Source organism: Amblyomma mixtum, chromosome 10, assembly GCF_055824585.1.
Source record: "Amblyomma mixtum isolate Tamu chromosome 10, ASM5582458v1, whole genome shotgun sequence".
Classification (NCBI taxonomy): domain Eukaryota; kingdom Metazoa; phylum Arthropoda; class Arachnida; order Ixodida; family Ixodidae; genus Amblyomma; species Amblyomma mixtum.
This window is the reverse complement of record NC_143021.1, coordinates 176,447,740-176,468,432: the sequence shown is the minus strand read 5'-3', so window position 1 is coordinate 176,468,432 and position 20,693 is coordinate 176,447,740. Positions and strand designations below refer to the sequence as shown.

Here is a 20,693-nt window from a genome sequence, read left to right as displayed (position 1 = left end):
TAAATATATGTTTTATGCTGCCGGAAAAAAAAAAAAAAAGGCAACATGTCCACAAAGAGCCAGAAAATCAAATTATTGCTGATAACGATATATGCGTAGAGGTCTCCTGTAAGTTAGGAAGGATGTGGTGAAGAGCAAATGATGACTCGGGAGAATTCAGGCTGGGGCACCCATTTCAGCTGGAGAAGCACCTTTTCTCCTGAATTTCCAGCTAGGGTGACATTTCCCAGTTAGAAGTGAAAGAAAATCCAACTGGAGCTACTTCAGCTGAAAATTTTCCAGCTGGAGCTAACTGGGAGTAAATTTTCCAGCTGCACACCATTTCTGGTTCAGTAATCCAGTTTGAAAAAAATGTCATTTCAGGCACTGTTTATAAACGATCGTTCCAGCTGGAAAGGCATGGAGGAAGGAAAATCGTGGAAAGGCATGGAGGAAGGAAAATTGTGGAAAGGCATGGTTTCCAGCTGGATATGTATCGACACCAGTTCAATAATCCAGGTGTTTTTTTTTTTTTTTACCTGGGGGAGGAAAGGTTCATGCTGCGCTAAAGTTGCTCATACACGAACATATGAAGTGTGTATAACGTGCGTAATAATCCCAGGTAGCATCGGAACGTTACAACAATGTTACTTTTTTGTTTTTGTTCCAACGTTAATACATTGTTGTTAATGTCTTTTTTTCCTAGCGTTTCAGAAACATTACAAATGAACTTCGGAATAACATTTTTCTTCACGCGGCTTTCTCCATGAGAAAAGCAACATACAAGTTGATGCCACTCGGTTCGAATGACAAAAATATATGTATATATGCTTGCCCCTGGAGAACACCCACAGCTAAGCAGTCTAAGAAGCTTACCAAGTCATCAAGCCAAGTGGCTTACGTCATATTCCTGCTTTAACTAAAAAGAAACTAAAGCCGCATACATTTCTTTTTTGTTTTGTTTAATCGCGTGAAGGCCGCATCAATTTGCTGGCAGGTCAAGACTTCATAACGGGCCGGAGCAAAAGATAGGACAATTTATTGAATTTATTAAATACTAGATAAGCGCACCGACAGCCACGTCCATGAACGGATTACGAAGCAGTTAAGTCATCGGGAACCCGGACGACTCCTGCGCAAAGCTGCATGCCCAATTTTGTACGAAGTACTCTGCTGCTCGAGAGATGACTTGCCCGTTTTAGCAGCCAGATTAACCTGTCATCGACGGCTCCTTCACATGAAAGCTCAGAAGAGCATTGCCTGAGGGGTCAAAAAATGCTTTCTTTCCCCTAGGTCCGAAACGACTTCCATGCATTAGTTCCTCTATTTTCTATATGTTGCACCTTTACCCTTGGAGCTTACGTACGACGAAACAGCTGTTTCCCGTGTATTTGCTCTCTTCGAACGGCTATCATCTGAGAGATCGTCCGTCAATACGGCAGTCGTGTCGCACTCTGCATTCCCACGTCTGCGACTGATTACTGGTACTGGTGCTTTGTCGTGATTTTGCGGCCTCTGCAACTGTGTTCCTTTTGTGGCCAAGTCTTCGCCGCCACGTGCTTTTTGGGAGTAAGAGAGTGCGGACACGTGTTCATCGGTGGCGCCATAGCTCGCTGGTTTTCGCCCGTGCCTTAACTGATCATCCGGCCTGAGACGAAACTTCCAGGGTCCGGAGAAGCGGACATCGTCCACCGAAGAATTTCCTCGCGTCGGCACAGCTCTAGAATGCGGCGGGAGCATTATGGAACTTCCATCGAATGCTGTGTCGTCGCGACTCGTCGCAGTTCTACTGGAACTCCCGATGGTTCTGCTAACTTTTGAACCCGCGCGGCCACTACTTTTGTCCTGCAATGAGCGCGACGCATCGCTGGTGTCCGGCTCGTCATTCGACCACCGTCCTATAAAGAGGTCGTACGTCGCCTGCCGCTCGTCTGGCAACGAGGAGTCGTCCTGTCCTTCCGACGCCTCGGAACGACCGGCGACGCAATGGTAACGCGAGATCCACTGTCGCCTGCCGGTTGCGATCCAGTCTGTCTCAGGACTTCCGGCAAACGCGACCTCGGAGATGCTCGTTTCAGTTCCCTCGGGTGAAGAAGTGCTTTGTTCGTCATACGACCTCAATTCTGGACTGACGAAAGTGTCTTCGAGCGACGCTTCTCCTGATGCGATGTCGTCAGGAGATGCCGGTGTTGGAGAAGACGGGGACACGGTCTCCGGAACGACGTCTTCTCTATCTGGCAACGCGGTGTCACTGTCGTGCGCAGCGACCTCTGAATCTTCCAACCGACCGTTGGACTTCGATTCAGGGAGGAGTGGGACATCTTCTTCAGAGTCTTCTCGTAATTTCCGTTCCTTGAGACGAACTATCAACCTCGAGATGCCGTCGAAGACATTGTCAGGCATGCCGTTGTCCAAGACATCGTCAGAGCCAGTTCCCGGTCTTGCCTTTGCGGCACTGGCTTCTTTGTCGACGTACTCGCACAGGGAGTCGAGGACCACTGGCCCGGTGAATTTGAAGAGCGCATACCTGAAACACAGAGCAGTGTAAATAGTTAATTGTTTTACACTATTTGCTTCTGCGGTTGTGAACTGCGTAAATGTAAAAAGGTCATTACAGGTTTATGGAGAGGCAAGCGAGAACCGTCAGGCCGATCAAAAAGTCGTGCAAGACACCTGAAAAGCAGAAAAATTCAGACGAAGAACTCAGAAATAAAAGAAAGCGGCGCAGTTTGTTGCTTGCAAGTGTCGTAGCTAGGATTACAGGTTCAAACTAAAGCTTCTGTGAAAAATCCGCTTTTTGCGCTTAGCCGGCCACGGATTCAATACACCTGTAGGTTCCTTAGCTGTGTTGCACTCTAAAAACGAAAACGCCTATGTGATAATAAAAAGGGTGTGCACTAGAGGGCAGATTACTCCCTTTTTACTCCCTTCTGTTTAGGGTGCAACGTTTCAGTCCGATGCCGTAATACAACCCAGCAAACCAAAAACCTCTCAGAGACGTCTAGCTAGACGTCTAGCTAGACGTCTAGCTAGACGTCTCTGAGAGGTTTTTGGTTTTCTGGGACTCAAGGGCTGAGTGGAGAGATGTTCGTAACAAGCTTACAGTACGTGATCAACACTCACAACGTTATGTCTAGGTGAAAAATAGTGAACAGTGAGCGAAGCCGCGCAGATGATGCAGTTCAGACATGACGTCACCGGCGCCATGATGATACACATGCACCACGCGTAGCCTTTGCGTGCATGCCGGAGTAGGTGGCCCTACGGGAATTAGACAAACACGCACGTTTTCGCCGTGCTCCAGTCTCGAACATAATGGCCAATATGGTGTCAGTGCAAACAGTCTATAAGAGAAGGGCAGTTTCCGATTGATTGGGAAGGCACAGAAAACCATCCGGCGAGATGTGTAAGCTTCATGCTTAGGCACGTGAGATAACTAACCGAGAATTTATATCAGATGCAGTACTTTTTAACTACTGAGGCAAAATAATGAACTGCGTAACTCGATCGCTGACCCGGCTGTCACAAAATCCGGCGCATTTTTGAAACAAACAAACAAAATCAGCGCCGCACGGACGCGTCTCGCCGGCGCGGTCGTAAACGGGGGAGAACGGAAGGGAACCCCTGCTGGGCGACTAGCCTGCTGAGCGTTGCTGCCCCGCCACCAGCGCTCACCGACACGGCGTGCGGGGAGGGAATGAGTCATCCATGCCGAAGATTTCTCTCGAACATCCGAGTCGCTTCTACTGCTGAAAAACAATGCAACTCGTGCAAAGTTAAACTCGAGAGAGAATACAATACAAAGGCAATATTGCACCTAAAGTGCACTAACACAAGAGAGAGGCAAACAAACAAAACACAATGTGTTCACCGGGCACTGCGACAGTCCGTAGCCTTGCGTGCGCTAAGACATGTCCCCCTCCTCTGCACTCGGACATCGGCGACGACGCCACGCCAGAACCAGCCCGAACCTTCGAGAAGCGGCCCCCGACCTCTGACCAATGGGGACGCGCGGCCGGCGAGAAAAAGGAAGGGAGACTGCTCGGCCGACACTACGTGTATGTGCGCGCCTACTTTGGCGCGTAGAACAAACAGACGCGTACCAAGCCTATATAAGAGGGGCGTTGACCTCTGTCAGATCAGTCCAAGCCGCCGTTATGCTTCGGAGAAGCGCGCCCGCTTGACTCCCGAGACCACACCACTCGCCCAGCCACGGACCAACAGGCAACGTTCGCCAGTCTGCGGGACAGCATCGTCGTGGGCCTCTGGTCGTCGGACTGTCGCAGTGCCCGGTGAACAAATTGTGTTTTGTTTGTTTGCCTCTCTCTTGTGTTAGTGCACTTTAGGTGCAATATTGCCTTTGTATTGTATTCTCTCTCGAGTTTAACTTTGCACGAGTTGCATTGTTTTGCTAATCACTTTGTATGAGTTTGTACTAGTGATTCTGAAATCCTCTGTATCACCTCATTGCTGTATAAACTTTGATTTGTTTGTGAACCTTTGGCTCCGCCCAATTCTCTGGCTTGCGACCGGCGAAAGCTGGACACCAAAAGACCAAAAACCTCTTGTCACTTGGTAGCCTTGTCTCCGCTGAGTTTGCCACGCTGAGTCGAGGGCATCTCCTTGAGTCCGAGACAGCTACCCCCACACTCTCTAAGGATGTCTGGGAACTCCCCGCTTAAAAGTGCGGGAGGTTGGGTGACACCGGCCACATATGTTTCGTCCTCACACACATTTCTAAAAACACATCACATTCGATTCTTTACATGCATGGCCACATTCTGATACGTCCGCACTCCAGTAGACTTTAAAGATGGCTTCTCGGAGGCGTATACACGCCAGAAGTGTTAGGAACGACAGCAGAGAGCGCTACCAGCCCTTCAGCTCAACATCCGTTGAAGCAGTTTTGTTCTCCCCTCTCACCGTAGAACTATACGTCCCTGTACTCTGTACAGAAAGGAGTAAAAAGAGAGTAGGCTCTCCTCTAGTGCACTCTCTTTTATAAAATGGAGTGCGCAATAGACAGTCTACTCCTTTTTTACTCCCATAGAGGCGTATTCGTGTTCAATGTGTGGCCTGTCCGCTTGGACGCCACTCGTTTTATTTTCATTATCACAAATTAAGACTTCCGTGAGCGAGCACCTGTGAGGGACTGTCTGGGCAGAGTTATTTGTAGGTTTCAAGACCATCACGTGGCGCTTTCTCCTGTCTCCAAAAGGCTCAAAGGCGTAGATTCGCAGGTGCAGTTTCACGGAAACCAGTGCCGGCGCCGTACACAGGCAAAATTGGGACGCACGCTCGACATGAGAAAGAAAACCGCGGAAGCTAGGGTAAGCCTCATAGCAATAGTAGAGACGCTTTACCCAGGCAGCCATCCGCAAAACGTCGGACCAGTACGTCCAGATAAAGGGTTTTGGCCCACGCATAGGGTGACAAGTGAGCATGCGCAGTGGCTAGGCAGGGACGCGGATCTGCCTTTGCGCATGTGCGCGTGCGCAGCTGAAGCCTTCTAAGACGTCTGAGGTTTTTTTTCTTTTTCATCCATGTTAACAGGGTTCCCGCTTTCTTGTAACCAGTCCAGACTCACTACCACCTGCTCGGAGACAACACATACGCATGCCCAGATACACCAAAGCGCTACGCGCATGCGCGTGTGGTGTAATAATTGCCGTAACGTGCGCGACTCTACGCTATAAACCTCAAAAGTAGACGGGACGCACCGGAGCACTCATGCCTAGACTTGGCTCCGCGTCCCCAGGTGAGGTAGAGGTAGGGACAGCGCTGGCAGCAGAGGGCAGCGTGGTGCTCGTTGAAACTGCCGATGGGGCACGGATGGCAGGTGCCACCCTTCCCGTACTGACCCGGGCTGCATGCTACTGCTTGTTCCCAGGGTGGCGAAGGTCAGAGGTCAGTCCAAAGGCGTCGCATGAAGGAAGCCCACGAAGGACATGGACGGAAACGAGAGAGATAGAAAGATAGTGTAGTCACCCTCGATTCTGCTTTCCATCAACTACAAAACCGCAGCGCTGTACTTGCTGCACCGACGGCATCGACTTTTCCCGGATCCCGGAGGCTACGCTATACCGCCATTCACTTCAAACAACCCGTCCATGTCGATAATGGCGTTACAAACGAAGAGCTGAAAGTTCGCGCACGTTACCTGTCTCGTCTTGCTGTTCTTTGTTTAAGCCCTTGTGTGTAAGTACAGCGCGCCAACATCTGTAAGATAAATCCATGTAGCTAGCAGACAACGTCTTCAAAACGTCAGTTCGGGGAATATATGGCATAAAGTGGATTCCCTGGCGAATTAAGCGTTTCCACCAGGAAAGGTATCTTTATTGGACCGTTAAAATTTGTCCATTTTAGAAGACACGTTTTATATGCGCCTTCCTGAAGCCCTGTTGCAGACGTTTTATTGCTATTTGGATGGGAAATAATTTGCTATTTGGCGGCGTATGCGCGACCTGTGCTGGGTCAGTGGCTGGGTGTATGCACATGAGCAACTCTGCGCATGCGCGGGACGTGCTAAATACCCCATGCCAGAATCAGCGAGGTGTCCAAGAGAATTAATTGGCGAAAAGATCTCTTGCTGTCAAGTTATAAATGCCCTACGGCTGTGGTACGACTCGAGTTGCTTCTGTTGTCATTTTCTCTTGTTGGCTCCCCAGCGTCTATGTAGTCTTCTCGTCTTGCAGACACAACAATGAGGCCTTGAAATTCCGGCTGCACTGCCTTACGGCAGCCGTCTCCGTAATGGCATCCCACGCATCTGATTCAAAACATTTTGACATATTTACGAGCACCCTTTTCCCTTTACTGCTATGCGTTCCAGGCGGCAAGGACTTGCGGTTTAGAAAGGATCTACCGCGGGAAGAAGTAATCATCGGTTCGTCGGGCGCTGCGCAAGGAGGTGAAAAAATATATTCATTCATTTTACCTCGCGAGGTTGAAGACAGCCATGCAGAGGCGAGGCAGAAATATATTTCGGGGGTGTTATACGCCATTGGTAAAAAAAAAAAAAAAAAACAGAAAGACAGCCTGCACTCAAGCAATATCTTAGTCATTTTTCTGCTTTAATAAACCCGAAGAATTAGTTTTGTTTCGTTCACTGTAATCTACATAAAAATACGAGTGCACGAAGGACGCCGAGGACTTAATTCGTACAGAACACCTACTTTCTCACAACAAGCACTCGCACGAAAAATTGCAGCCATTTAGAATATTTTCACCTAATATAGAACAACACAGAAGCTCTTTGCTCTACAAAAAAGTCAGCAGCTGTAAACAAATGGCATACGTCATAACTTCTGCCCCATTCATAAAAACCTGCGCCCGGCCACAGAGGCGCTTTTTTTTTTAAAGACACTTTTTATTTTCGCGATAGTTGATCGTTTGAGGACAATGAAAAGAATGAAAAAGTAGGCTGACGCGAAAAAGTATGTTTAACTGCATGAACTGTGCCTATAACTGAAAGGAGTGTCATACGCCCTGCGACAGCGAAGAAGAGTGGCTCTTTTCTGCAATAACTTCTGCTTCCTGTCATAGAGCCACCACAACGTACGTATATCTTTTCGAGAATAAACCGACACACTTGTTATTTCCGTTTTTACATTTTAAAATATCGCTGCGGTGTGTGTAAAAAGCATGGGCGAAGAAAAAGCCGAAAGGAGGAGGGATGCAGGGAATTTCGGGGGATGTTCCGACACCGAACCCCCCGTGTGGCGCCCCCGCAGCCATGCGTGTGTTTTTATACGCGTTTTGAATAAAGGTATAGCGCGTACAAAGGAGGTTACGAATGGTGTTTCTAGTTGTTTGTCTCGTAATGTATATTGCGTTGGGTTCTTCCTAGTTGGGCGGTCAAACTCACTAATATGCACCGCAGACGCCATTTCACTTGTTCCCAGCTCTGCCAGCAAGACGACCAAGAACGTAAGTTGGGGACGTTTCACTTTAATGCATCGCTTTTTATTCCGTTTTCTTTCTTGTATTTTTTATAAAAAAAGTATTTGAAGCTGTTATATTATCGCTTGCGCAGTACAGTGCTGCATATTATTGTGAAGCTTTTCAAGACACCTTTTATACGTCCCCGAGTACAAATTAAAAATTTCCACATTGACACAGGGTATACACTGACATGGGGTATACCGGTCAATGAATGAGCGAGGTGCCCCGCCGCGGTGGCTCAGTGGTTACGGCGCTCGGCTGCTGACCCGAAAGACGTGGGTTCGATCCCAGCCGTGGCGGCTGAATTTCTTGAAGGCGAAATTCTAGAGGCCCGTGTGCTGTGCGATGTCAGTGCACGTTAAAGGGCCCCTGCCCACCCCATAATCCCAAACACTCTCTACCTCACTTTGAGCGAGCCTCCTCTCCTTCCATTCCCTCCTCGAAATTTTTCTCTCCCGCTCCTCGTCGAGTAGGCTCGGCAAGGCAAAATCACCCCTTCCTTCTCCGGTGTAAGGCGGAGGCGTGGTGTCTGTGGAGTGCGTCACAGGGCGACGTCATGGCCCCGCCTTCAATAGAATTCTTTTCTTGGTGTTTGCATTTTCTCCGCACACTGAACGATCGAGAGGCGCGATCGGCTCGACCACCTAGACTTGTTAGCGAGCGCATCCTTTCATACATCTGTTTGTCATTCCCAGTTAACGAGCCACCTTTTCATTTTCTTTTAGGCCTCCCCACCGTTTCACGAGCGGAGGGGCGGAAGTCGGTTGTGTTCGAAACACACGGCGAAGCGCGGACCCGGCAACCGCCCGTTTGCTTTTCTCCATGCGTGTTTGTGTTCTGTGTGTTTGTGTCTTTTCTCCGCTCCAAAGCATATGTCATTCATTGGAGTCAAGGCGTACGCAAGATGCACGAAAGATAAGCGGTGTGTGTGCGGAGCGGTCAAGTGGGCGAGCGAGGGAAAGGCTCTGCTGCACTATTAATTAAAACCTTGTTTTGGAGGGCTTGCATAGAAGAAAAAAATCTGAGAAGGGAGCGCGTACGCAGAGCGTCTCGTGAGGTGATCACGGCGGGGGGAGGGGGGGGGGGGCGAACCAACTCCCTCAGTTTTACTATTTTTTACTTTTTATGGCTAGGGTTCAAGGCTGTCGCCGCACGCTCCCTCCGCAGTTTTTTTTTTTTTGTTCCTTCATGCGGGTTTGTAGGCATGAGCCAGAACAGAAGGCGCTACGGAAAGCCTTGTGCAGACGACGCGACGCCAAGGCTACGCCCAACCTTCTCCCGTCAGTCAGAACGATGCACCAATGGAGTGTCTTTAGCGAAAGTAGCCCCCCTTGACGTCAGCGGGGTTCAGAGTAGTGGGCCGGGCCCGTTTTTGTTGAAGGAAAGAACGAGCGGGCTTTGATTTGAATTTCCGCAGCTTTTCGGGGCGCGCATGGCTCTAGTATTTTGCAGAGGTTATCTTCGATGCCTCATCTATGCAGTGGGCTTGTTTTTCAAAAATGTCCGGACCCTGGGCAGTGGCCCTTTAAAGAACCCCAGGTGGTCGAAATTTCCGGAGCCCTTCACTACGGCGTCTCTCATAGCCTCAGTCACTTTGGGACGTTAAACCCCAATAAACCAAACGAATGAGCGAGGCGCCCAAAGCATACGTGTGTATACCACTGCATGACGCTTCTTGAGCGCACTCTCACTACACATTTTAGGCCGTACACCAAAGCAACAACGCTTTTTCACGTAAAGGTTACACCAAAAGGCCAAGCGGTAGCATTATCACGTTTCATTCATTTGTGACTGTACACACAGTCAGGTCGGAATGAATTGCGAACAGCACCTGCGAACAAAATAATTTCCCTATATGTTTTCAGCTGCGGTGTACAACTAGCCTGGTTCATGTTTCAAGGTAAAATTTTGTCTACCAAGGCACGTATTCACGAATCGGTTGTAAATGAACACCTTGCTGCAAAGTAGGAAAGTACGGCGCATGCGTGTTCGCGTTTCATTCCGGCCTCACTCTACATGTTGCGCAATGCAGCACGAATGCTCTTTCACGGGCATACCGGCACTCTGGACGGTATGCCGTAGCGGCTGCATTCCACTGTGATTTTTCAGCACAAGTGCGCATTCCAAAAAGATAAGTTCAGCGGATTCTACTTATAAAGCAGTATATCTCAAGGGCGGTCCCTGTAAGCACGCCCGTGTGGGGTGCGGCACGATAGTCCGCATTGTCTGTTACTAAAAGCCAGCTAAAAATTTTAAATTGCGACTAGGCGCCTAAAAGTAATAGTCTAAAAGTTAAAGGGCTACAGAGACCTAACTAACGCGACAGCGTTAAGTAGCCCGTGTAGCAGAAAAGGCGGCGTCGTCGTCTGTTGTCGGCGTCGTTGACAGCGAGCTAAAAGTCCCCGAAAAGTCGACGCGCAGTTTTCGCAACTAACTAGGCGGACGTCAATTTTTTTTTCGTTGCGTATCTCTGAGGCCACTGTCACACAATTGGCAGCGTTTATGTTTTTTTGATGGCTTGTTTAATTAAACATATGTAGGCGGTTCGTGCGGTTAAGAATATTATGTACCTTAAGCTTTGGGTAGTGTACGCGTACGAACACACGTGGTATTAGCTGCATGCACATGGTTCCTCTGGTCAACCACAGGAGACGGGGCGAGGCTAGTGGCGAGGCTGACCCCAACAACGACTAGCTGTAATGTGCTGTGATGGAAAGCCAAGCAGTGGCAAAGTGCGTGTGAATGTACGCGAGCTTTGCGGAGTGATGTGATTGGTGAAACGCCGGGGACTCTCGAGGCTTTGTGTGTGTATATATATATATATATATATATATATATATATATATATATATATATATATATATATATATATATATATATATATATATCTAGCCCCGTGAGACCAACTGAGGGTTGTTGGTCGCGTGTCCTAGTCTGCGGTATTTTTTTATTGTGCAAACGTAATTAATTAGCAGAGACTGATTAGCTAACTTTTTAATTATTGCCTTTAGGAAGAAAGTGTCAATGCAGGAATTGTAGATCCCATAGAAAAATAACCGATTGCGGTGTTTCCAACCAAGTACCACTGATACAGCTTCTTTTATTTGCCTTAAAAGAAAGCCCGCGAAATACAAAAAGAACCACGTGATAAGGAATATAAGGAAGTAGTTTCAGCGCTCCCAAACGACCGGTCAAGCAACGACATCTGCTTATGTTTGCAACGCTGCCCCGAACAGGGTTCGGCGTTTTGAGGTGGTGGCGAGATATTCGTCATGAAAAGTAAGCGGGCGCTGCTTTTCAAGGAAGTGAAGCGCGGCTCGCATGGAGCGCTTTTTCACGCGAAACCTCGCCTCGAGTGATAAGCATGTGGCAGTGCCGCCGAACTTGCACCGCCACGCGCTGAAGGAGCGGTCGCCCTAGCGCCCATGCGAGAGTTGCTGGCGTATATCTCGCAACCATCGCAAAACGCCGAACCCCGTTCGGGACAGCGTTGCAAAGATAAGCGAATGTCGTTGTTTGATCGGTCGTCTGGGAGCGCTGAAATTGCTTCGCTATCACGTGGTTCTTTTTGTATTTCGCGGGCTTTCTTTCAAGGCAAATAAAAGAAGCTGTATCAGTGGTACTTGGTTGGAAACACCGCAACCGGTTATTTTTCTATGGGATCTGCAATTCCTGCATTGACACTTTCTTCCTAAAAAAAATAATTAAAAAGCTAGCTAATCAGTCTCTGCTAATTAATTACGTTTGCACAATAAAAAAATACCGCAGACTAGGACACGCGACTGGCAACAACCCTCAGTTGGTCTCACGGGGCTAGGACACTTCGTCTTTTTTAAAAGCTTGGTTACTTTTAGCTGGGACACCCTGTATATATATATATATGTGTGTGTGTGTGTGTTTGTGTTTCGTGGGTCAGTGGTAAGGCGCTCGTCTACCGAGCCGGAGTACCCGGGTTCGAACCCGACCGCGGCGGCCGCGTTTCGATGTAGGCAAAACTGAGTCCGTGTGCTGTGCGATGTCAGTGCACGTTAAAGAACCAACTTGTCTCAATCACAACGCTGAACATAAACGGGCTAAGGATGGGCATCAACTGTACGCCCACTTATGCCCCGGTTCGCGAAAGTGCCTCGCATTTCTCCCGAGCCGTGACAAATCCTGGCGTCCGCGACAGGACCTTGATGGAATAAGTAAGCGTTGTGGGACGAGCCTTAAAACATGCGGGGATCGCGAAGGTTGTGTTTTGGGGCATTTCGTAGAAATATTATGCACTGCCGGTAGCTAAAAGTTTCCGAACAAACATATCCAAAAAGAACGGATTTTTGACTGAGGCCGAAAATTGGACGGTGTAGTCCTCGGCGTCGCTCAGGTGCCGGCTGCTTAATGAGACGTATCCCAGGGAAGCGCAACCGAGAAACTGCTGCCCTGGCTGAAACATCCACCTGAAATGTACAACTGGCCACGCACGCGAATAGCCCGGTGTTCCCGGTTCCACGAAAGAAAAGAACAGAATAAAAGGAAAATAGTGCACTGTCTCGTACATAGACCTCCCTGTCTGACACGCGCACTGGTTCGGAGAGTTGATATATGTGGATATGCATAGGCTTCGAAAAGCATAGTAAATGGACACGCGGACAAACTCACAGCATATGTTCGCCACCAGTTCGCATCCACACTCGCACTGTCCGTCCACGGGGGCTTCGTACACTGAAAGATTAGAGAAAAAAAAACAATATTTCAAGCGAAGCTCGATGGCAGATCGCCGCTTGTATAGTTTACATTAATGGCATGCTGCCTGCTGCATTCGTTAATAGGAAGTATCTTCGCGTAAGTTAAAAATTCTGACGTGAGCCCAGAAGACATATTCATGACATTGGCCACAGGGTACCGCGTTCTAATCACAAAGAGACCATTCTTAACGAAAACAGAGCTTTTATAACAAGTCAGAAAATACAAAAAATATCCCCCCCCCCCCTTATAAAAAATATATATACAGGTGTCGCCAACAGCGGTTGATTTCGCAAGTAAAACGTGTGCGTCGACGCCGATTTTACGCGGATCAATTGACCACTTCTTCGGAAAACTTTTATAAGCTTGCAAAGGCACAAAAAAAAAACGAATACAGCTATCGCAATCCCCGGACGCCTCCGCAAGGTAAGTGCGTTGGCGTCGAAAGAAAAAAAATATCGCGGATCCTTTTTGATACCTCGATTTATTTCCAAATGATGATCACTGTGTCGTTTTTCGTCTGGGTTGCACGAGTTTGAGTCCTGTGGCGGGAAAGTTTTTAAACTCACAGGAAATGGGCCCTAGGTGAGGCTCCAGCAAGAACAGGTAACATGCAAGTTAAAAAGGTCTGAATGGCCGGTTGGTCTGATCGTATGCTGGGCACTTCACGTCTTCGTCCACTCGTCCGGCGACACGTTGCCGATTGGGGCAGCCACTCCGAACTTCTTGAGAAGCAAAAAACCAATTTATTGAAGACTGGAGCAAAATACAACACTTAGAGAAAAGGCGGCTTAAAGAAGGCTGTTAAAAAAGGGCTGCAGAAAAGCGGCCGAGACTGAGACTCGGCGCGCTCCTGCATGCTCTTTGTTCGCAGCGGGTTTTAACACCTTCGATAATTGGGCGGAGCTTTATCAAATCTGTTCTCGCCCAGTATCGTTCAATACCGCTGCAAATGCTCTGTACATACAAGTGGGCGGAGCCCAGTGCTCGCCAGAGCCCGACTCTGGGGGACCGCGCACTTTTCCTGAAACATTCGCACTTTCCGAGGCGACAGCAAAGTCGACTGTCGGGTGGTTTTAGAAGGCGCCGACCTTATTGTCCCCCATCCCCACTTGACAGCTCAGCTCCCTTCAATGGGAAACGGTCGCCGACCCCTTGGTCCCCGTTTCCCGCGGCCTTGGAGAGCGTCCAAAGCGCGCGACGCGGTGTCACCAATGTCAACCCCTCCCGACTTCAGACGGACACGGTAAGGGGGGAATTAGCTACTGGCGCCGTAGGCTTCTACCTTAACAATGCAGGTACAGATTGGGCGCTTCACACACAAAGACAAGCAACGCACACCTCACACGCGCGCCTTTGTGTACCACCACGTGCCTGGTGTGTGACTGGTGGTAAGACGCGAAGTCAAATGGTAGGGTCTCGCTGGCAGTGAATGTTTCGCGCGCATCTTTGATCGGAGCCGCCTAATACCGCATCAAAGGGCCCCGTTCTACCCGCAGGCAGGCTATTTCCGTTTCCTGACAAACACAATAGAAACTCTCAAATGATCCTTCACATAGCCAGACCCTTCCCTTCAGCTTGTATACCCTTACATAATAAATTATGATTGGTTATCAGGAAATTAAAGGCGTGGTAACTGTCTCAGTTCCCGCGGGACACCTCAACCTCGCCGTGAGGGAACGGAGGAACGTGGAAGTGATCACGGCACAAGATCACAAGATCACGGCACGCTCTATTAACCGCCCCACTACGAACGTCCTCCCGGCTCAGTCACGGTAACACGATAGCACGCATCAGTGGCCACACGTCTGCTTACAACAACTCATTTTTTCCCAACGCAATAGCACTCTGGAATTCACTGCCTAACGACATCGCTGCATGCACTGATCACAAAACATTCCGCGAGAAAATAAAAATTCACCTCATATTGATCTTGATCGCTTCTGTGCTCTTTGTAGCGAATATTGTCTGATACATCTTTAATGAGTGATGTATCACCTGCTGGGGAACCCTGACATGGTTACCCCCCCCCCCCCCTGTTATGTTTGTTTGTTTTTTATTGTTATGCATGTTCCCATCATTTTCGCCGTTGTAAACCAATATGTCCCCCCCCCCCCCCCCTTATGGCCACGTTCACATCCAACAAGCTTGTAATAAACATTAGACAGGTGTTTATCATGACGCAGCAGCAGCTCATCAGTGCTATTGGCCAGTGCTGAATTTCCGAATCACCTTCGGACCTTTAAGGAAACAATAAATGAAATGATATGAAATATGAAAGAGAGAAGGAGGTGCCGTAGTGGAGGGCTCCGGAATCATTTCCGAAGCTTCCTCCACCGCCTGGACGGTATATGGCTCACCCTCCAGGCGGTGGACCTACATAGGGTCTCTATCTCCCAGCCTAATGATGTAATTCCCGCATACACACAAATACAGGTATCCCACAGATATGCAGCTGCGCTGACGTACCTTGCACGATATGCCTGGATTCCCGAACTTCAGTGAGTGCCTCGCCGTCGGCGTAGCGGGCGCTGCAGACGTACTCCCCGGCGTCGGCGAAGTCCACGGTGCCCAGCGAGAGGTCTCCGCCGAAGGCGTCCACCCAGGGGTCGCCCCGGAGCTCGGCGGAGTCCTGGTCCTCGCCTCCGCCGACCAGCGTCCCTCCCCTGGGGTCTGTCCACACGGCGTCGAACACTGTCAGCGCGCTCGTCTCGTCCGCAGTCTCGACGCTGCGCCGTCGTGCGAACGTCGGTCGTCTATAGTGTAGGCGTGGCAGTGGTTGTTATGGAGATCGCGACTATAATCCGACCCCTTATATAAAACGTCCTTTGGTAAACTGATAAAATGCTTTGGTAAACTGCTATTCATGATCTGAGAGAACCCGCCATATGCGCTCCACCCCATTCTTATTCTTATAGTTATTTCCCTCTCATGACCCGGATCAGCGGCCACTATACCTGCCCTAAGTAGAAGTATTCCCGTATTCACTTCCAGCACCTCGCTACCACTTGTGAACTGCTGTTCCCTTGCAAGACTGATGGTTTTCTGCATGTTAATTTTAATACCGTTCTGCTCTGCGCACGAAGACCAGCTCAGGGTGGCTGTCGTCTGCCAGGCTGTTTCTGGAGCTGCGCGCCGCCCCCGACCCTTTCCTTCGCTTAGAGAACTGCCTGGCATTTTAGAGCGCAGCTCTTTGGCGTCCGTTCCTGGGTTTCGCGTTGTCGTCGGCCTCGTAACCAGCTCCGCCCCCCTTTCATCCCCCCAGCGCTAGCAACGACCGACTGATACCGCTGGATGCCGCTGACGCCGCTAGAGTCAAGATAACGTGACTGCATAGAACACCGTCGCCGCCATGCAGAAAGAGGAGGAAAGGGTCCCCCCCCCCCCCCCCTGTTCTTGTGTGGCGGATAGGGTGCTCTTCAGTTGCCGACGCGCCGGCTATTTCACGTTAGGCCCCGGCACGTCGACGAATACGTGACCACCTTCCCACGGCTAGACCTGGTTCTTAGCGCTGCGGAAGCGAGGGTATCATATTGTTTGTGTCGGCATCGGCGGCGTTGTCCCTGAAACCAACTCCGCAGCTGGGGTTGACTCACTATCGAAAAGGTGAAACAGCTTATTTGCTGCGCTCAAATTTCGCATTAGGAATTAAGTAACGTAATCGTCGGTAATTTTTTTTTATCTCCCGCTTATCATTCGTGGACCACAGCCATAACCGCATAGAACTGCAAACAAAACAAGAGCAAATGAAAGATGGACCGCAAGGTTCGTTCGAGAAACGCTGAGTAACGCTGTTTGCAGCTGGGCGACACGTGGCTCCTCCTGAATATCAGCGTCGGGTATGCCAGCAGTATTACGATCGAAGGAAAGGCTCGGGGGCTGCGAGCAACTCCTGGAACAGCCTAGCAGACGACGCCCATCGTGAGCTCGTCTTCGTGCACATGCATAGCGGAGACGTCGGAGATTTATACCGCTTTACCGGACGCCGGGTGCTCACGCGCAGGCTCCTCCTGACACCACCCATGCCACTGCGCATGCGCAAGCAGAGTCCGGTAAACCAGTATCTATTTAAGTTAATACTTTTCCGCCATGCTAAATCTCTCCACTGTCTAATTCCAAACCGGTGTGACGTCACCAGACAGGAATAGACGTCACTGTAATTATGTGTTCCTGAGTATTTTTGTTGCGAAAGCAAAACTACGCGAGTCGCCGAGCCATTTCGCAGAGCTGACGAAAGGCCATACTGCGCATGCGCGAGGAGCAGTGACGTCACACGGCGCACAGCTGGCGCGCCGCCGTCGCTGCGCGGGTGACTCAGAGGTGCCGCCGCCGCGCTCGCAAGTTGCGCATGCGCAGTAGCGGCGCATAGCTAGCGCGCCGGGGCCGCTGCCGCGCGCTCTCCATCGCCTCTCTCCTCTCCTCGTTGTTTCCGAAATCCTCCAGGTTTAACGAGAGCTAAACCACTGCCATTTTTTTTCTTTTTCCATAGATTGTGCGGCTTGCATCTGCTTCATGGCGGTATCTTTACTGCTTTTTATTTTTCATTTCAACAGTTTTAGCAGGCACGCCGCTTCCGTATTTCGGAACACAACTCACTTCTCGTCGCAGGGCAACGTGACCTGTGTGCCGTATTCGGCCACAAACAGGCGCGAAGCCGACGACGCGCCGCTCAAGGTGATGAGGATGAGGTGCAACGATGCGGGACCCATGTCAGTCCTCCAAGAATCAATATGGCGGCGCCGCGCAGAGCCTGATCCAGCGCTAGGCGTGCTGACCGAGGCTACCGAAGCAGCCCATAAATAACTTCTCCGATAGCTCGTTCACCTCCATCACCATCATCAGCTGCGATGTAAAAAACGACGCGGTGCATGTAAGCTGTCACGGTGAAATTCAAGTCACTTATAAGAACCACACTGTTCGTTGCCAGTTAAAGGCCGTTCCAACAAACCATCCACGAGAGCTTGTGGCCTCGAGTGCAATCAGCGCATTCCAACTGGGCTAAAAAGGGAATAATTACTCATTGGCATCCGTCCAAGCGCAGACAAGGAAAGCTAACAACTTTCTGAACGAAAAATTGTCCTGGTCCGGGGTTCGAACCCAGACCAACAGTGTTCAAACACTGTTGCTCCCACTCGAAGTGGGAACAGTGTTGATTTTGACCAACACTGCTCCCACTTTGAGTTACTGATCAATTGGCTCTCGCCCTACCATAAGCTTGCCATCCCGGTTAGCTCAGTGGTGGTCCCGGGTTCGAACCCTGGACCCGGACGAATTTTACTTTAACTACGAAGTTTCTGAGAAAGCTGTTAGCTATCCTTTGTAGCCGTATTGCTGTGCTTGGGTGGATGTCAATGAGTAATTACTCCCTTATTACAAATCTACTCCACCTTGGGGGATTCCAACTGGGTTGCGAGGAATCAGCGTATATGTGCATTAATTTACGTGTCTGGTTAAGATGTAGTACTACCAACGTATCTATAAACGTTGGTTAGAACTGGAACCATTTGGGAATTGCCCCGTAAACAAGTTGGACTAGCGAATATTCTGACCAGGCTGCAGGTATCGACGCAAGAGTTATGCGCACAAGGTGAATAAGGGACAGAGTACCGTCTGGGTAAGCATACATAGTCCTCAAGCAAAACTTTCTCGAAATACTGATGTTACGGGACTAGACACAGAGACGACGTCAGACACTTGTAGTTCGAGTCCCTCGTTTACAGAGGTATAGGGCAAGGAAAATATTTCGCGCAGGCGCGCAAGCCACCAGCATTTTCTCCATGCTTCAGGCCCGAACTTTCGGCAGTGAGTGGAATATGGCAACAGTTTAAAGTATTATAGCCCGCATGCTGCCTGATCTTGACAGTAACCAGCAGAGCCATAGCTTGACGCATGCATGCCCCTATATCCTTGTCTGCAACAAAAACAGTGTACACCTTCTTTAAAAGTGATCCCCCTGGCAATGGACAAGTTTGGGAAACGCAACGCTCACCATGCAAACGGCCAAGGCGATGTAGTTTATAGCTTCCGTGAAGCCAGATATGTGATGCCAGAGGGGCCAGTCTTCAACTTCTACAGACAATGCATAAAGAGGAAGCAAAGAAGAGAGAAAAGCAGTTCGTTTTGAGAAACGCTCGACTCGGTAGCTGACGGAATCCACTTACCTTCAAAGCCAGTGATTGACACTGTGAGTCTGTAAAGGTTCATTAAAATTACCGTGACCCCCATGATGCCAGTAAGGACCTCGGTGGTTTCCATTTGGTTACTGGGGAAAAACGCTGACATTGCGGTCATTCGTATCGCGTTGCCACGCTAAAATTTTGATCTGATTATTCACGGGCTGGCTATGCAGAATTTTGGTGGCATGTCGACGCGACTGTATGCGTTAAAAGCCAATCAAGCCTACAGTGAGCACGTGAACACACGGCGCGAGCCTATTGTGATGCCCCGGTTTTCCATTCCCCAGGAGAACACAATTTTAAAACTTCAGCCCGTAATAAATTTAACGTAAATTGAAAGCAAAACATACTATGTTCTTGAACAAATTCACTTCACAAAAGAAACATAACCGGGAAGGCTTAAGTTTCGGTTTCGTTGCCACTGAAACAAGCGCCTTCGCGCGTTTTTCTTTTATTTCTTTTTAATACTTGAAAACGAGATTGCCTCGACCCCGCACACGTTACGTTAAAGTATGGGCTTTATCTCAACACAGTCGGCTGGCTGATATCTTTGAGGACAATTAGCTTTCAGCCCTGTCATTCTTTTGTCCATTCAAGCACTTTCAAATATCCCGCTCGTCTACCGCAAGCAAAAATGGAACGAGAAAGGCAAAACCTGCGTCGGTAGGGTGGCGCTTGTCCGCTTGTCTTGTTTCCGTTTGCGGTGCTTGTGGGTTTTGCTCTTCGCATCGGGAAAAGGATGTGCAAGTGAGCTACAGCCATGGCCAGCGAGGACGACCCGTATTCGTGAAATAAGATCTCGCAAGGCCGGTGATAAAAACTGGCGAAGGATTGTGCATGACGGTAGCACGGCGATCCGACGCGCCTGCTGGGAACTCCAGACTCCGGGAATTCGGCCCGTGGGTTCCCGAACCGCAGCTTTCACTTAGTGGCCGAAGCCCGACGGTGTTTCGAAGGAAACGAAGCTTGTGCAGTGCGGGTATGACGCAGATTGTGTGCGTGTTACGACGGATTTGAGTGCTTCGTCACATGTGCCTAGCCTTGCCGTTATCCGTGCGTTCGAGTGTGTGCGTGCCCGAGGAATTCTTCGCTTGCAGTGCGGTCATGACAGTGTTGTGAGTGTGTGCGCCTTCGTCGTTTTGAACGGTGAGACTTCCTGAGGGGAAAGGTTGGCGCTGATTTCCCGGGTTTGTTTCCAGGGGACCTCTCTTCGTTGAAGCCTCCGAGGAATGGAAGTTTGGCCCCAGAACTTTGCCACAGTAGGTCGTAGAAACGCTTGGCTAGGTGGGTGCCGAAATTGCGTCGTAGCATGTGATGTTGGTGGTTTCAAGTGTGAACTGCGTTTGACCGGAGTTTGTGACCATTTGCTGGGTAGTTTGATGATGTGACTGCAGGTATGGCGAGTTTGCCTGCAAATTATTTAGAGCAGTATAAAGTGACGTTGCGAGGACAAGTTAACTTTTTTCAGCTTTCCTATAGTATTTCAAGTTTTTTTTTAGTGAAAGCACTTTGGCTCACCGATGACTGAAACGTTTCCCATTTTTAACAGAAGCAATGCTGGAGTACGTGTTTAAAAGGCCCGTGTCTTCAGAAGCACAAGAAAAGTACGTATTGCATCCCTGTTTATAATTTATTCTGCAATGTTGATCAGCTGCTTCTAGGTTGGTCTACTATCGATTCAGGTTGTGCTACTATGTTTGGAGTGTCGCGTGTCTGGTTCACGTTTTATTTTATTTTAGTTAGATTATGTTGTATCGCTTATAACTGGCCTAGTTTAATCTGTGCCTTCAGATAATCAATGCACATGATATGAGTCTGAAGTTGCAGCTGCAGGGTCATGTATGTTTGTTGCTTCTAAATTATTGGTGA

The 20,693-nt window shown here is 49.3% G+C and overlaps 2 protein-coding genes across 4 annotated transcripts in view; one reads left to right on the top strand and one right to left on the bottom strand.

Annotated features, from left to right (window-relative positions):
* Positions 1–1,001: 1,001 nt before the first annotated feature.
* LOC149327829 (uncharacterized) lies at positions 1,002–17,651 on the bottom strand. Its single transcript, XM_089562926.1, has 6 exons — positions 17,245–17,651; positions 15,118–15,377; positions 12,565–12,627; positions 5,700–5,855; positions 2,595–2,652; positions 1,002–2,506 (listed from the first exon to the last, which is right to left on the bottom strand). The coding sequence occupies exons 1-6, from the start codon at positions 17,355–17,357 to the stop codon at positions 1,303–1,305; spliced, it is 1,854 nt and encodes a 617-aa protein (XP_089419052.1). The 5' UTR covers positions 17,358–17,651; the 3' UTR covers positions 1,002–1,302.
* A 1,822-nt stretch (positions 17,652–19,473) lies between these two features.
* The window catches only part of LOC149327828 (E3 ubiquitin-protein ligase RNF123-like), a 50,607-nt gene continuing 49,387 nt past the window's right edge, over positions 19,474–20,693 (top strand). Inside the window, exons 1-3 of one of the 3 annotated variants that reach the window (XM_089563269.1) lie at positions 19,474–19,939; positions 20,024–20,108; positions 20,374–20,428. In XM_089563269.1, coding sequence (XP_089419395.1) covers positions 20,054–20,108; positions 20,374–20,428 — 110 coding nt within the window. In that variant the 5' untranslated portion in view covers positions 19,474–19,939; positions 20,024–20,053. Of the gene's footprint in view, positions 20,109–20,373; positions 20,429–20,693 lie in introns of all 3 variants that reach the window. The other 2 variants (XM_089563270.1, XM_089563268.1) reach the window with 2 other exon arrangements.

Bases quoted from the DNA above. Each gene is read 5' to 3' on its own strand.
- LOC149327829 (XM_089562926.1), bottom strand. From the start codon at position 17,357: ATGGGTCCCGCATCGTTGCACCTCATCCTCATCACCTTGAGCGGCGCG. The intron at 15,378-17,244 runs GTGAGTTGTGTT...ACGACGGCGCAG, and splicing joins ACGTTGCCCTGCGACGAGAA to CGTCGAGACTGCGGACGAGA. The intron at 2,653-5,699 runs GTGCGTCCCGTC...TCTGCTTTTCAG, and splicing joins GTCTAGGCATGAGTGCTCCG to GTGTCTTGCACGACTTTTTG.